This window comes from Macaca fascicularis, chromosome 1 (genome assembly GCF_037993035.2).
Source record: "Macaca fascicularis isolate 582-1 chromosome 1, T2T-MFA8v1.1".
Taxonomy (NCBI): domain Eukaryota; kingdom Metazoa; phylum Chordata; class Mammalia; order Primates; family Cercopithecidae; genus Macaca; species Macaca fascicularis.
Window position 1 is genome coordinate 217491695 of NC_088375.1, and position 15156 is coordinate 217506850.

General features: G+C 55.2%; 1 protein-coding gene across 30 annotated transcripts in view; it reads right to left on the reverse strand.

Moving 5' to 3' along the window:
* The window catches only part of ARHGEF10L (Rho guanine nucleotide exchange factor 10 like), a 179723-nt gene that overhangs the window by 77251 nt on the left and 87316 nt on the right, over nucleotides 1–15156 (reverse strand). For 12 of the 30 annotated variants that reach the window (XR_012425290.1, XR_012425289.1, XR_010581024.2 and 9 more), the window contains exons 7-10: nucleotides 13517–13689; nucleotides 8361–8477; nucleotides 5354–5462; nucleotides 2119–2225 (exon numbers count right to left, since the gene is read on the reverse strand). Coding sequence is in view for 24 of the 30 variants with exons in the window: in XM_065529009.2 (XP_065385081.1) it covers nucleotides 2119–2225; nucleotides 5354–5462; nucleotides 8361–8477; nucleotides 13517–13689 (506 nt within the window). In the remaining 6 variants the exon portion in view is untranslated. Of the gene's footprint in view, nucleotides 1–2118; nucleotides 2226–3041; nucleotides 3220–5353; nucleotides 5463–8360; nucleotides 8478–13516; nucleotides 13690–15156 lie in introns of those variants that run through there. The other 18 variants (XR_012425292.1, XR_012425291.1, XM_074018561.1 and 15 more) reach the window with 9 other exon arrangements.

A 15156-nucleotide genomic window follows, 5' to 3' on the forward strand; every position in this document is an offset into this window, starting at 1 on the left:
CTCAGCCTGCAGCACCCCATTGAGCGTGGTGTGGCTTGCACCTCCCTCAGCTGGGGATCTTTCCAACACAGTCACCTGGCTCCCACCCCAGACCTTCTGAAGTTCTACTGTCCTCCGAATGAGGTGCAACCTGGATATCAGGGATTTTGAAATCTTCCCGGGTGGCTCTATTGTGCAGCCTGGGACAACGGGACAGTTAGGACAGTGCTCACAGGTGTCACATGTGAGAGGGGTCCAAGGGGGAGCCCATCCCTCGCGATCTCAGGTTGGGAGGTAACTGACCCCCCGCTCTACCCCCACAGCTGTCCCGAGTGTCCATCAGGAGCCCACTGTCACTAGAACCCTGATCCCCTGCCCTACTCCCTCTGCTGCCTCCTCCTGCCTCCAGCAGGCTCTTCTCCCATCTTCCACTGCCCTGCCTGCAGCCAGGGCTGACCATGGCCTGGCCACACAGTCTCAGCAGATGGCAAGACCCCTGCCCCATTGTCGATCCATTGCCAACAATTCCCAGGTATTCAAGCAGCACCCAGAGCAGAGCACAAGGACATTTGGGGCCGTGTAACTCCCCGTGGTGGGGCTGTCCCATGCCTTGCAGGATGTTCAGCAGCTTCCCTGGCCTCTACCCATCAGATGCCAGTAGCAACCCAAGTGATGACAACCAAAATTGTCTTCAAATGTTGCCAAATATCTCCTGGGGGGCAAAAATCACCCTTGGTTGAGAGCTGCTGGCCCAGAGTAACTGACATTGCCTGATCCAGAAATTGCACAGGGCTGCAGGGGAAAGGCCCAGGGGCAGCACCAGGAGGACGGAGTCCTGGGCAGCACGAGCAGGAGTGGGAGGCCCGGATTTTGAGCTGCAGGTCTGGTCTCTCGGGCTCTCATAGCTGAGGCTTCGCCATCACAAATGCCATGCTGGGCCGGGCAGGTACCGTCCATGAGGGAGGCAGGTGGACTGCCATGAATGGGAGAGTAAGTGTCCTGAGAAGGGAGCCGCCTGCCCCAGCTCTGCTCTGGCCAGCTGCTGCCAGCAGGAGTCTGGTGGCTCTATCTTCCTGATTTTCAAAAAGGGCCAAGCGTCAGGATTTTCTGCTGACCAAAAAAATGGGAAATCCCTTCCATTGAGCTATCTGCCCTGACACATCCCGCTCAGTGGCCTCACAGCCAGAGGAACCAGGGATCTCGCACCCTGTTTCACAGCTGGCAAAACGCAGATAGCGAAGGGAAAACGTGACTGGGCTGAGATCCCAGAGCAAAGCCGCCCAGCCTCAGCATGATGCTCTACAATAAGAAAGCCTTTTTTTTTTTTTTTTTGAGATGGAGTCTCGCTCCCTTTGTCGCCAGGCTGGAGTGCAGTGGTGCGATCTCGGCTCACTGCAACCTCTGCCTTCTGGGTTCAAGTGATTCTCCTGCGTCAACTTCCTGAATAGCTGAGACTACAAGCATGCACCACCATGCCCATCTAATTTTTTTTTTTTTTTTTTTGTATTTTTATTAGAAACGGGGTTTCACCATGTTGGCCAGGATGGTCTCGAATTCCTGACCTCAGTTGATCCACCCATCTCACCCTCCCAAAGTGTTGGGGTTACAGGCGTGAGCCACTGCACCCGGCCAAGGAAGCCATTCTTAAAGAGCCTCAGTTCCTGGTAGGAGCTCGTGGCAGCACTGAGGCCCAGGGTGAGGACCAGTGGACAGATGGCAGGGGCTGGGCACCTACACACCTGCAGCCTCCCCTGAGTCTGTTTTCCCATCTTATTCTTCAAATGACACCTTAGTCAGAAACAGCCAACAGGACAGCTCTGCGTGGCATGGAGTGGGAGGAGGCAAGCACTCTAGATGCTGGGAGCCCACCCCCTAAAACCAACAGCACAGAGCACATGGGGTAGAAAGTGGGAAGCCTGTGCAGTGGCTGAGGAGAGAACCCGGGGGGAGAAAGTGGGAAGCCTGTGCAGTGGCTGAGGAGAGAACCCAGGAGGCTCCCGCCCAGCTGAGCTCTGCCAAGAGCCCCCAGTCATCACATCCCCTGTGAGATCCAGACCAGCAGGGCCCCAGAGAACAGGCTGGAAGCCCCAAGCCACCCCTGCCCCTGCAGACCTCCACCTTCCCCACTCCCCCACAGACCTGCTGAGGGCTCAGGCCCTCTGGCATGGGGCCCAGCTCTGGGGCTGGGGGCTTGATGTCCGAAACGCTGACCTCCAGGAGCCCCATATCCTCCTCCTCCGAGTCACCTGGAAAGTCAGATGGGCCGATGACACAGCTAAGGCAGGGACAGCACACCCTTCTCAGGCCTCAGGAGCTGAGAGCCCCCCTAGACCAGCCTTGGACCCGGGTCCTAGGGCACGAGCAGCTCCTGGGGCCCCGTGGGGTTACAGCCGCCCGGTTGCTCCTTCTCAGGAGTTCCCTGCTACGTCTCAGGGCCTGGAACAGTCCATCAGTGAACAATTGCGAGTGAGTGAGCGAGAGGGTAAACAGGCAGAAACCAAAGCCACATCCTGCAGGGCCCGGGCTGTCGGCATCCACGCTGCCAGAAGCCACTGTCCCTGCTCAGGCCCGCCCGCTCTGGCCTGGCGAAGGCCAGTCGCCCGTGTCCCCATCACTAGGAACTAAAAATAGTTTTCTTCTGGAAGTCTAAAACGGGGAAGAAAATAAGCCCCGAGAAGAACAGGGCAGCGTGGTTTGGCACTTTCATTTCTAAATGAAAAATGCAGAGCTAAAGGGAAAATGTTCAACAGGAGCCTGACAGGGAATCCTGGGCATGAGTGGAGCTGGACCTCGGACGGAGGACGTAATGAGATGGACAAAGGCCCAGGCCTCTGAGAGTGGGAGGAGGTCAGACAGTGAGGGAGGCTCCAGAGAGGGTTCCAGCCCCCACCAGAGCAAGGTACAGGTGCTGGGAGATGGGACCCCAGCTGCTGAGGGGCTCTGACTCCAGCGGCGGCTGTGGGCAGCAGCGAACGGGAGCTGTGAGGAAGCTGGGGAGGAAAGAAGAAGCGGCAGCGATCCCAGGGGTGGGAGGGGGCAGGGACACCCCAGTAGGCCCTTACCTGAGCAGGAGACAGAGGAGGAGGAGGAGGAGGGACAGCGGATGACAGCGTTGGGGTGGGGGTGGTGCAGGCCCTCCTGCCGGGCCCACATCACGCCCCGGGCATCACTCCGCACCCACCCCAGCCGGCCTCGCAGCTTCCTCTTCCCCCACGAGCTGCTGGGTAACATTCTTGGCCTGTGATCCGAGCCCTGCCACGGCTATTAATATCGCCTCTGCGGGGAGGGTCACTTCAGGAAGGCGCTGGGCTCATGGGCGGGGTGGGGAGGCCTGAGGAGAGCCCTGGCCAGCCTGGGGTTGGGAGGGTGACCCAGGAAGAGCTCCCAGCCAGCTGGCCTGGCCACGCTGTCCTTTCTTAGGACCATCTCAATGAGTTTAGAATGGCCACTTGGCCTGCTCCCTCCCTCATCAAGGGTCAGTGCTCCCCGAAATGCAGAGGGAACATGGACAATCACTGAGCACCCGCCTGTACCAGGCCTGCACACACCTACCTGGTTTATCACCGCACCAAGTACACAGGTGGGGCTCAACCCATTTTACAGATGAAAACTCATTTGCAGTCTGCTGCCCCAAAAGGGGAAAAAGTGCAAGGTGACATGGCCAGAAGGCCACAGAGCCAGGGTCTGAGCAAGCCAGCACGAGGCCGTCCTAGCACCAAACGCCTCCACTAAGGGACTGACTGCCCACCAAGAATAACGTCTGCTACACAGGACTCTCTCTGTCCCCATACTACCTCGGACATCCTCACCACAGCCCTACAAGAGAGACAGCCACGCCACTGTACGGATGAGGAAACCGAGGCACAGGGAGGTGAAACTACATTTTCCAGGAGGACACAGGCTCTCAAAGTTCTGCCTGGCTTGAGGCCTGTGTTCCTTCCGCTGCACCAGACCATGAGCTGAGGACGGGCAGGAGACAAAGCCTACATCCTTCCAAGGAGAACTGGCACCCCCAGAATTCCATCAGCTGTGATCCCACTGTACTGGGATTCTTTGTCTCCTTGTCTGTCGCCTCCAAAGATGTGAGGTGAGCAGCAGGGGCTGGTCTCACTTGGCCCTGTCCCACCAATGCCTGGGAACACATCAGGGGCCCTGACCTAGACATTCTCTGGAGGAATGGACCAGAGCCTGGTGGGGACCAGGAGCGAGGGTAGGCACCTGAAGGGGGGTTCGGGGGAACAGGGGCAAGATTCATGTTCACAGCTGTGTCCCAAGGCTTTAGGACAGTTCCTAGCACATAGTAAATGCTTAATAAAACTTGTCGCATGAATGACCAATTGAAATCTAACCATGGGACACTTCTGTGTAAAACCTTCTACTGACCTTCCAGCGTCCTTAAGACCAAAGGCAAATGCCCAGCAAGGCCGACAGAGCCTGTACTGACCAGACCCTAACCTATCACGCCTGCCCTCACTCCCGCCACCTGAGGCCTCCTCTATCCCTTCCAGGCCTGTGTGTCCTCAGCCCTGTCACAACCTCTCTGTGCCTATTCCCTCATCTGCTGCATGGGAATGTGAGAGTTCTCTGCACCTTGTGTGGTGAGGATAAGGATTAAGTGAGGAACTGCAGGCTCATAGGAGAGCACCTGGCACACAAGAAATACTCAATCGGTGCTGACTAGGAGCACCTCTGGAACATCTCGTACTTTCCCACATCCGGGGCTCTGCACACCCGCTTGCTCCTCTTCCCAGAGCACCCACTCTGCTCCACCTGGTGACCTGTGCCTCCTCCTTCCCTGATCTTCCATCCCCCAAGTCCATCCTCATTTTCTCCATGCCCCCAGGGCACCCCAGTGGACCACTTGTCAACCTGTCCTGTCATTTCCCACGTCCGTGTCTGTCTCCCACGCTGTGCCACCAGCTGGCCCCGGAGGCACTGCTGATACATGCACCCTGGGTCCCTGCATGCAGCGCCGGCTGTGGCGCTTAGTAGGATTCAGTAAATGTCAGCTGGTTGGAGAGATGGGTGGATGGATAAAGGAAGGAGGCAACAGGAACAAAAAAGATGAGGACAGGTGAGCCAGACAGCACAGGGGGCAGGAAGCCAAGACAGCTGTGACAAAAGCAACAGGGACGCTGAAGGGAGAGGCCCAGCTCTCCCAGAAGAGACAGGCCATGCCTGCCAGAGGAAGGGGAGGCACACTGGGACCTACCAGGATATTTGGGACTCAGCCCCCAACCCCCACCGCCAGAGGAAGCCATACGCCAAGTGGTACCCACCCAGCATGACCACTGGGTTGTAAAGCAAAATCCCACCCTCCTGACCCGCAGCCCAGAGCTGGGCACCAGACCCTCCCGCTCGGGCAGCGCCTCACCGAGGACGTCCTTCCTGTGCAGGAAGGAGACTTTGCGCATGACGGCCATCCGCGTCTTCTCCAGCCCATCCTTGGTCCCGCTTTTGGCGGCCTTCATGAGCTGGGTCATCTGAGCAAAGGTAGAGAGGCTCATCAGGGAAAGGACGGCCTGGGATGCCTGCCACCGAGGGCCACCCGCCTCCCCGGGCCTCAGCCTGCAGAGGTCAGAACCACCCAGACCCTTTCCTCCCAGGTCAGTGAGCAGAGGCCAAGGACGCCAGCGGGGGTGAGAAGGTGCGTTCATGCCCAGGGATCTCCCTCTTTATGGGCAAGAGGGGGCCATAACTGATTTTTTTCCCTTCGGGACAGACTATGTGAACAGATTTCAAATCTAGGAGATGATGTGACCTGGCGAGGAGTGTGGCAAGGGGTGCTGGAGACCTGGAGCCCTGGGCCACCCCCCAGTGGCATGACTCTGGGCATGTCACTGAACGTCACTGAGCCTCCATTTCCCCAGGCAAAACTGAGGAACAGCAATACCTATCCTTGTCAGGGTCTGTGAGCACCAAACATTCCGGGTCTGGGAAAGCTCCCTGAGCAGCAAAATGCACCCCACGATGTCGAACATGACCTTAGGAGCAACTGAAGGAGGTGTGTGCACACCCCCATCCCATCAGCCAAACCCAGGCGAGGGACCCGTCCCTTGCCTCCCCCAAAACAGTCAGGTTTCTTACTGAGTCACTGTCTGGGAAAAGGAGAAAAGGCTGAAGTTGCCAGAAAGAAGAGGCAGCTTCCCCTGGCGGTGGGGGGGAGCCATGGACACGAGCGTAGCAAGCTAAGCAGATGTGAGAAGTAAGGAGAGCGTGTGCCCAGGAGGGAGAAGTGGGCATCCAGGGCGATGGGGGAGCCCAGGCCTGAGACAGAGCTGCCGTCCCCTCAGCCAGTCCTTTGTCCTCCCAAGCCCCAGCCCCGGCCCCTGCATCTTCTCCAACACACAGCAGCACCAGCCGAGAGAAGGCTCTGCCATGACAGAAACACCTGTATCTGCCCTGTCCAAAATGGAAGCCACAGGCCACATGTGACCATGGAGCACTTGAAATGTGCTGGTGCGAGGAAGGACCCAAATTTCTAAGTATATTTAATTTTAGTTAATTTCCATTTAAAGAGCCACATGGCTATCATAATGGACAGTGCAGTCCTAAGAAAACCTTCTCCTTCCTAAAACTCTCTACTGAAGGTGGGGAGCGTGTCTCTGGTCTCTGCTCTATCACCTCCAATAACCCCTTGGTCCCCACTTAAGTATCCAAGTACTTCTTGGGGGTCTGGGCAAGGAAGGGTTGCTGAAAAGCCACCAGGTGCTGTGCACGGGGAAGCAGGGGTGATGGCTTTTAAGGAACGAGGCTGACTTTCTGGAAGGAACCAGCAGCAGGGAAAAAGAAGGAAGTTCCCTGCCTGCCCTGCATTTCTACGGGACAATCCTAGAGTAGTTGTGCTTGGCCTTTTCTGGGGTTGGGCAGGGGGAGTGGTCACAGAGCCTTTGAGAATCTAATGAAATGGATGGCACAGACGCTCATCTTCTTGTTGGGGGAGCGGGAGGAGGGGTTACACCCTCAGAGACCCGAAACCTCTGTTCCAGAATCCAGTTTCTGTCCTGGCAGAAAGCCATCAATGGTGCTGTCGTGAGCCCCACAAGTGGTCTTTCAGGGGATCATCTGAGGCCATTCTCCTGGCATTTTCCTGGGCAAAAAAGAACAGGCCAACACCCTAGAAAGTGTCCCTGAGTAAACCTGCCGAATCCACCCCTTCCCACAGTGTGTGGCCACACCAGGCGAAATGCCCGGTCTTAGACTCTGCCCTTCGCTAGCTCCGGGTCCTTCTCTCAGCCTTGGCTCCCTGAGAGGTTAGAGCCACCCCCACCCTGGGTTACAGCCCTCTAGGGGGTATCTGTGAAAGATCTTGTAAACTGTAAGGGGTCTGCTCTCCTCCTCCTGGAAGGCTTCACATTCCAATAAAGTGGGCAGCACTGCAGGATGGAGGATGTTTGGGCTCCGGCACGCCGCAGACCCGAGTTGGAATCCCAGCTCTGGTCTAGCTGACCACTGGTGTGGCCACTAGCCGGTTACTTGACACTAAAAGATGCAGAAAGGCAGCTACTGCCCAGAGTGCCACAAGGACAGGGCGGTCAGGTGCGTAGATAACAACAGCCACTGTCCACTGAGCTCCTAGACCCAGCACAGCACCACACACCCAACAGGCCTGACCATCCACCCTCACAGCCACCCTGGGGGCCGGTACTGTGCATGCCCCCATTTCAAAGGCAAGGAAACCAAGGCTCAGAGAGGCCAAGGGGCCTGCTCAGGATCACACCATGAGGAAGTGGTGAGATTGGGATTCAAACCAGGCCCACAGACCTCGACAGTCCATGCCTTCAGCCAAGACACACAGCTGGTGCTCAGTTAAGGGAAGCTACTGTTGTCGACACCATCATTATCCAAAAGTTGAAGAAAGTACTGTGATTTCTCCTACACACTTCCTTATCCTGGATTCCTCTGAACAGTGTGGAGAGATAGGAACATCCAATGTCACCGACATTCACGTTTTTTAACGTGTAACCCCAACTGTGCAGATTATGAAATGTGCAGATTCCTAAGCCTCGTCCCAGACCTACAGAAGTGGCACCCTTGGGGCTGGAGCTCAGGAACCTGCATTTTTAACACAGCACCCCAGGTGATTCCAAGGGTCCTGAAGTTTGAAAACCCTCCTGGGAATTCTCGTGGACTATCAGGGTTTCACTTGCAGGTGGCGAGAAAGATAGGGGCGAGAACATGGAAGGGAACACGTGGCTTAAGGCATCTGCCAGTTCCAGCACAGACGAGAGGGTGGCCAGGGTCCAGGTCTCAGGACAGCCCTGGGACTCAGAGTGGGCCTGGGAGGCTTCGTGGTACCAGGGCAGCAGGCAAGGCCCCTGGAGGTAGCTGCAGCCGGAAACAGCTCCCATCCAGGACTTGAGAAGACAGACAGACAATACCTTACAATCGTACTTGTGCTTCAGCTCCTGCATGTCTCTCCCCCCAACTCTCAAAGCCAAGATGTCTCTCTTAGTCCTGGCGTATCTCTCCTTTAGCCTAGTCAGGTCTGGAGAAAGCTGGAGCCCCAAGCGGCCAGGCAGAAGGAGAGCAGGTGAGAGGAGCAGGCGGGACAGGGAGGAGACAAAACACAGACAACAGGGGAGAAAGGAGACTCAGGTAAAGTGCGGATGGACAGCTCGGGCAGGCGGGATGCGGCACCCCAGGTCCCAGGCAGCAGTCCAGCCAGATCCTGCTTGGAATCTGCTCCAGCTGTGTCCAACCCCACCACGCCAGGCAGCTGGGGGCCGGGTCTCTGCAGCAGGGAATCTGGGCTGCTGGGGTGGAGGGGTGGGAGGGGACCAAACCCAGGCCTCCTATCTTAGGGAAATGGGAAAATGTTCTGAGGGCAAGGACTGTGTCTTCTCCCCAGCCCCGTGGCCCAGCACAGGGCTTGTAACATAGGAGCTTCTTGGTAAGTTTGTGACAAGGACAGATGGCAGGTGGATGGATGTATGGAATGAGGTCGGGGGATAAATGGATAAGTGGGCAAATCCACAGAAAGATGAATGGATGGGTAGAGGGAGGGTTTGGCAGATGGATGGGCAACAGACAGGCAGGTGGATGGGTAGATGAACAGGCTCATAGAGGGATGGATGGATGGATAAATAAATGGATGAATGAATGGATGGACAGATAAACAGATGGATGAGCAAATGGATAAATTTGGTTAGGTGACTATATAGCTGGGCAAATGGACAGATGGATGGATGAAGAGAGAGTCAGATGAAGGAATAAGAGGATGGATGGATGGATGGATGGATGGATGGATGGATGGATGGATAGGAGAATGGATTTAGGCAGTGCTGTGCTGGCAAATATTTAACAACCAGTTCTCCAGGAAAAGGGCCCTGCTTTGAAGCATTTCCATGGTGTGAATACTTCCACCAATTTCAAGCTATCAAATTGACATTACTGAATGGGAATTTGTAAAGAGATGCTCATAACTGGTTCCTGAGTTCTTGTGAGCTGACACTAGCTGCCTCTGGCACACTGCTGGAGGATGAATGGAGGGAGGATGAGTGAAAGGTAAAGGGAGGGAGGGGGATGGGCAACTGGATGGAAGAATGGATGCTCAGCTTACAGACTATCTGCAGGATGGATGGATGGACAAACAGATGAGAGAACAGGTGGATGGACAGAAGAACAGATAGATATTCAAGTGCATGAACCATATGAGCAACAGTGATATTTGGTAAAGTGCACAAAAGACCAAGACAGGTGCTATTTCTAGAGAAGCAGACACAAGGATCAAGAGGCAGGTAGACCTACTTCAAATCATGGCTCCCTGCTTACTAGTTGGAAAAGTCTCTACCTCTCTGAGTTGCAACTTCCTCACTGGTAAAGTGGCCATAATAATAGCCTCTGCATAGGGTTGTTGAGAAAATTAAATGTACATGCAAAGCTGAGAGCCGAGAGCTTATTAAGTATTCAAAAAATGGAAGCCATTATTATCTTTCAAATTGCAAGTGCTCAATATTTGTTGGGTGGGTGAATGGATGAGTGGATGGATGGATGGATGGATGGATGGATGGACATACAGACAGATGAGGCAAATGTGGTGTTGCATTCTACATCATTTAAATCTCTCTGAGCTTCACACAGGTTTTCTGATCAACAAAATGAGAATCTTAGCAACAATAATACTGACCACTTAGGGTACCACTTAGGGTAAATGGCACTGCTTTGTAAAGTGCACCATTCTAGGCAAATGTTCACTATTGTCATGCAAAGAAGTATGCAAGACAGGGGTCTCTCTGAGACCTACCCAGACTCCCAAAAAACTGGGGAGTTTGGGGTTTGACCTGAGTCATGTTCATCTATAAAATAGTTTCACACAATAAAATCAGAAAGTCCCTGGGTCTTCTGGTGCTCCCTCCCTTCTCTCAGGGTCAGAAGAACAAGGAAATGTCAGGATCAGAGGCCACTTGCTGAGTTGGCCAGATCAGAGCAGGGGGTGGAGCAGGCTAGGCCAGGGCTGGCATTTCTGTAATGAATCCACGAGTTCTGCCCAGTCCCCGTCCAGCTAGATCAGAGACCTTGATTTCAAAGAGGTCACTGCTGGAGAGTGGAACAGTTCAATGCAATCCATCCCACAACTGGAAAAAAAAAAAAAAAAAAAAAACCACAGACCCCAGATTGGCACCAGCAGGACCACTTGTTCACATAACAGGATGAGGTAGTTGCTTCCACTTGGGTCCGTGCCCTTCTACAGATCCCATGGTCACTTTTTTTGGCAAGAGTCCACCTGCCTAGGGATGGCCTCTACGGATATCTGAAGAAGGGGTTCCATTAGTTCTCTTGCAGCTGGGCAGGGTGCCTGGCAATGGTCAGACTCCAAGAACAGGACAAAACACATCCCCAGATCCCTGCTGTCCTATGCCCGCAGCACATATAACACATAGCCAAGCAGCAGTGGCTCTAAAACATGCAGCTGCTGCAATGCCAGCGGGTGAGCAAGTGCGTCCCAAGCGGCTCAGGAGGGTGAAGCACCACAGGCAGGCTCAGTAGAGTCCCTGGCAGAAGTGGGTACCTGAGGAAAAGCCCTCCACAACCTCCTGTCTCCCTAGGAGCCTGCTGATCAGGGAGCAGGTGGGCCTTGGCCATGGCCAGAGAAAAACTCCAAATGGTTAGAAATCCTAACAACCGTGCAAAATAGTTTGTCTGCTGAGGAAGGGTCCAAAGCCTCCAGCTTGAGAGTGTGAGGGACACAAGCTCACAGGCAGCCCCCAGAGGCCCCATTCCCAGGGCCAGGCCATGGTGAGCATGGCCCAGCATTTCTTGGAGTACTCTGTGAGCCCCTTGTACTCCCTGGGGGCAGAGAGCTGCTTAAAAGGCAGATTATCGGGCCCCACCCAACCTCTGAATCAGAGTACCTGGTGAGGCCCTGGCATCTGTGATTCAATCAGTTACCCATGTGATTCTGATGCCTGTGGAAGAATGAGGACCACCACTGGAAAGCCTGAATTCAGCATCGTCATCCCTCCTTCCCTCTGAGAGAAACGCATGGTATCCTCCCAGTCCCAGCAAGAGGGCCGGGGCTACCATGGGAAAGAAGGAACGCCAGAGGCTGAGGCTAAAAGGCTAGGCCAGGACTCGAGAGTCCCAAACTGGTCACTGCCCAGAGCAGGGCTGGGACACTCCAGTCCTGCCATAGGGAGAGGCTACTGGGGGGAGTGGGGGCTTCATAACCAAAGCCCCCTTCCCTAAAGCAGTGCATGCTGCCCCTTCTGAACTGCAGGAAGAAGCTACAAGCTATTCCTGGGCTTCTGCCTAGGCTGCTCCCGCAGGCTGGATCACCTGTCCCATCTCCTCTGGCTCCTAAGCCCAGCTCCAACTCACCACTCTCAGAGGCCTCCTCTGATTGGTCACATCAGTCCCTACCCCTATCAGGCACACAGCCAGGCTGGACACAGGCTCAAGTTTATATAAAGGCATTTTTGTCTTCATTTTGTTTTGAAGGGCATGATAGTTTATTTTTGAAAATTGCACCACACTGATCATGATGACCAGCATTTTGTCTTCATTTTGACAAACTGTTTCCCATTCAGCGTCTCCTGTGGACCGTAAAGGTTCACTGAGTACAGATCAGGTCTTTCTGTTCCAATGTATCTCATCCCACAGCTGAAGAAATGGACTAGGCAGACCGTAGGTGGTGCAAATGCTTCGCTTTTTGGCTAGCAAGACATTAAGGCTGTTTCCCACAGCCCAGCCTTGGAGGCCCATCCCTGGAAAGTCCCAGGCTTGCTCAGGACTCAGGGAGCCCATCTTGGTCTGAAGAACGGCTGCCTGAGGACTCAGGTGTTGGTGTTCCTCCGGCCAGCATGCCTCTCCCAGAGTGGATCCCCAAACCCAGAAAAGGTGGGAAGCACCGGGAAAGTCCCCTCTCTTGTCCCTACCCTGCCCATGAAGGAATGGCCCCAGGTGGAGCTCTCCTGCCCTGCTACATCTTTTAAAAGGAGCTTGAGGCTGGGTACGGTGGCTCACACCTGTAATCCCAGCACTTTGGGAGGCCGAGGCAGGTGGATCACTTGAGGCCAGGAGTTTGAGACCAGCCTGGGCAACCTGGCGAAACTCCATCTCTACAAAAATATAAAAATTAGCCAGGCATGATGGTGCATGCCTGCAATCCCAGCTACCCAGGAGGCTGAGGCAGAAAATTGCTTGAATCTGGGAAGCAGAAGTTGCAGTGAGCCGAGATAATGCCACTGTACTCCATCCTGGGTGAAAGAGTGAGACTCTGTCTCAAAAGAATAAATAATAAAAATAAAAGGAGCAGAGGGGCCCCATCCCCTCTGCTTAGTCAGGGCCTATAAGAAGCTGTCCCCATGAAACTGCAAATCTCAGCACGGACAGACACTACCTCTTGGTGGCTTCTGCAGAACACAGGGAAGGAGCATGAGTGCCACGGGAAAGGAGGAACCAGATGACCTGTCCTCCTCGCAGCCTCAAGGGCTCCCCTCCAGGAAATAAGCAGAATGGCCCCTGCTCCAGGCAGAAACACCAGGAAAGCCGAATGCATGGATGGCACTGTGTGAGGCCCCGGAGAGAAGCCTTCCATGTCGCTCTGGCTGAGCCACAGCAGCCCCCACTGTCCACTCCCCAGAGCAGAGAGGACTGTGCGGGCTGAGGCCTGGACTGTCCCCGAGAATCAGTCCCAGAGGGCGGGGAGAGCAAGTGGATCTGATCCCGGCTCCACCTCTAAGCAAGTTGCTGGGCTACCTGGAGTGCGGCGTTGAGAGGACTCTGAAGCCCAGTCTGAGCCCGTGAGCATGAGGATCAATCGACCAGGTCTGCTATAGCAAGGGGATGGGAGGAGCACCTGTGCCAGGTACCAGCCATGCCCATCCCGGGCTTACAGCTGCCAACAGCAATGTCTGTGGGCCACCTCCTGTTTCAGGATGCCCTGGGCTTCTGGCTCCCCTCTCACCACACATTCCTCGGAATCCCTGGGACCCAGACGTGAGTCCTGGGCCTGGCCCTCACCACCCTGCTCCCTCCCTCCCTGAAGGGGTCTCCATGCCCTGAGTGAAGTGAGAGACACCCCCGGTCCCCTCACCTTGGGCTGGAAGGACACTCGGTGCTTGGTGGGCTCGACCTCCGGCTTGGCCTCCTCCCCTGAGTCCTCGCTGTAGCTCTCGAACTCACTGGAGCTCCAGCCTAGGTCCTCCGCCTGCCGAGGGGCCCCAGCCCTGTGCGCATCCTCGTCGAGCAGGTTCCTCTCTGCCCCTGCTGGCCAAGCGGCAGCCGGTGAGCCCAGGCCCTGAGGCCAAGCCTACCAGACTTCCAGCCTCAGACCCAATTTCTGAACACAGGTGGGGTGAGGCGGGGTCAGGGAGAACGTGGGGGCCCTGGGGCTCCAGCTCTACTTCCTCAACCATGAAACGAAGATGATAATACATCTTCCCCCTCGTAGGGTAAGGAGGGCCTGAGAAAATGGGGAAAACACAAGAAACACATCAGCTGCGCATGGGCCCACTCACTTCCTTTTGCTCCCAGCACTGCTTTTGTATGGTCCCAGCTCTCATTCTGGGCCTCCTTGGCAATGTTTTTTTTTTCTAGAGACAGGGTCTCATTGTCTCACCCAGGCTGGAGTGCAGTGGTGCAATCACAGCTCACTGTGGCCTCAAACTCCTGGGCTCAAGTGATCCATCTCAGTCTCCCGGGTAGCTGGGACTACAGGCGTGAACCATCACACCCAGCTATTTTTAAATTTTTTTTGTGGAGATGGAGTCTTGTTATGTTGCCCAGGCTGGTCTTGAGCTCCTGGGCTCAAGTGATCCTCCTGCCACCGCCTCCCAAAGTGCCAGGGTTACAGGTGTGAGCCACCGCACCCAGCCGAGCCATCACACGTGACCTGTTTCTTACTGGAAAAGAGAAGACCCGGAGCCAAGTCCTGGCTCAGGCCCTCAGCATCCTCACGAATGAAACAGAGATTGTTGGGGCCTCAGAGTCCCTCACCCCAAATCTGAGTTCACGTGCAGCCCGAGATCTTCCAGTAGGGGGTGCAGCTGGCCCGGAGTCCAGGAGCTCCTTTCCTTCCTAAGCCCGCGGGAAATGCCTTGGACTGAAAACTTGGGGACAAAAAGCTGAGTCACATCGTCTGGAGGGACAGGTCCCACAAGGGCCAGGGCACTCGTGGGGCCCATTCAATTGGGCTATGAGATGCCGCTTGAAGCCTGAGGTGGGAAAGCCACTGTCCCGAGGCCAGAACACGTGGCCCCAGCCCCAGCTCTGTCACTGGGGGATCTTGGGCAAGGCCCTTTGCCCCTCTGGGTTTCATTTCGTCATCTGTTACTTGGAGAACCGCAGACCTCACGGAAGTGGGGTCGGACACCAAAATGTACATGAAGATGAAAATGCTTTTGTCATCACAGAAGAAATATAGCATTGGGAAAGGTTTTTTTTTAAAAAAAGGAATCTGACCGGTCGTGGTGTCTCCTACCTGTAATCCCACCACTTTGGGAGGCTGAGATGGGTAGATCGCCTGAGGTCAGGAGTTTGAGACCAGCCTGGCCAACACAGTGAAACCCCGTCTCTACTAAAAATACAAAAACTAGCCAGGTGTGGTGGTATGCACCTGTAGTCCCAGCTACTTAGGAGGCTGAGGCAGGAGAATCACTTGAACCCGGGAGGCGGAGGCTACAGTGAGCCAAGATCGTGCCACTGAACTCCACCCTGGGTGACAGAGACAACATC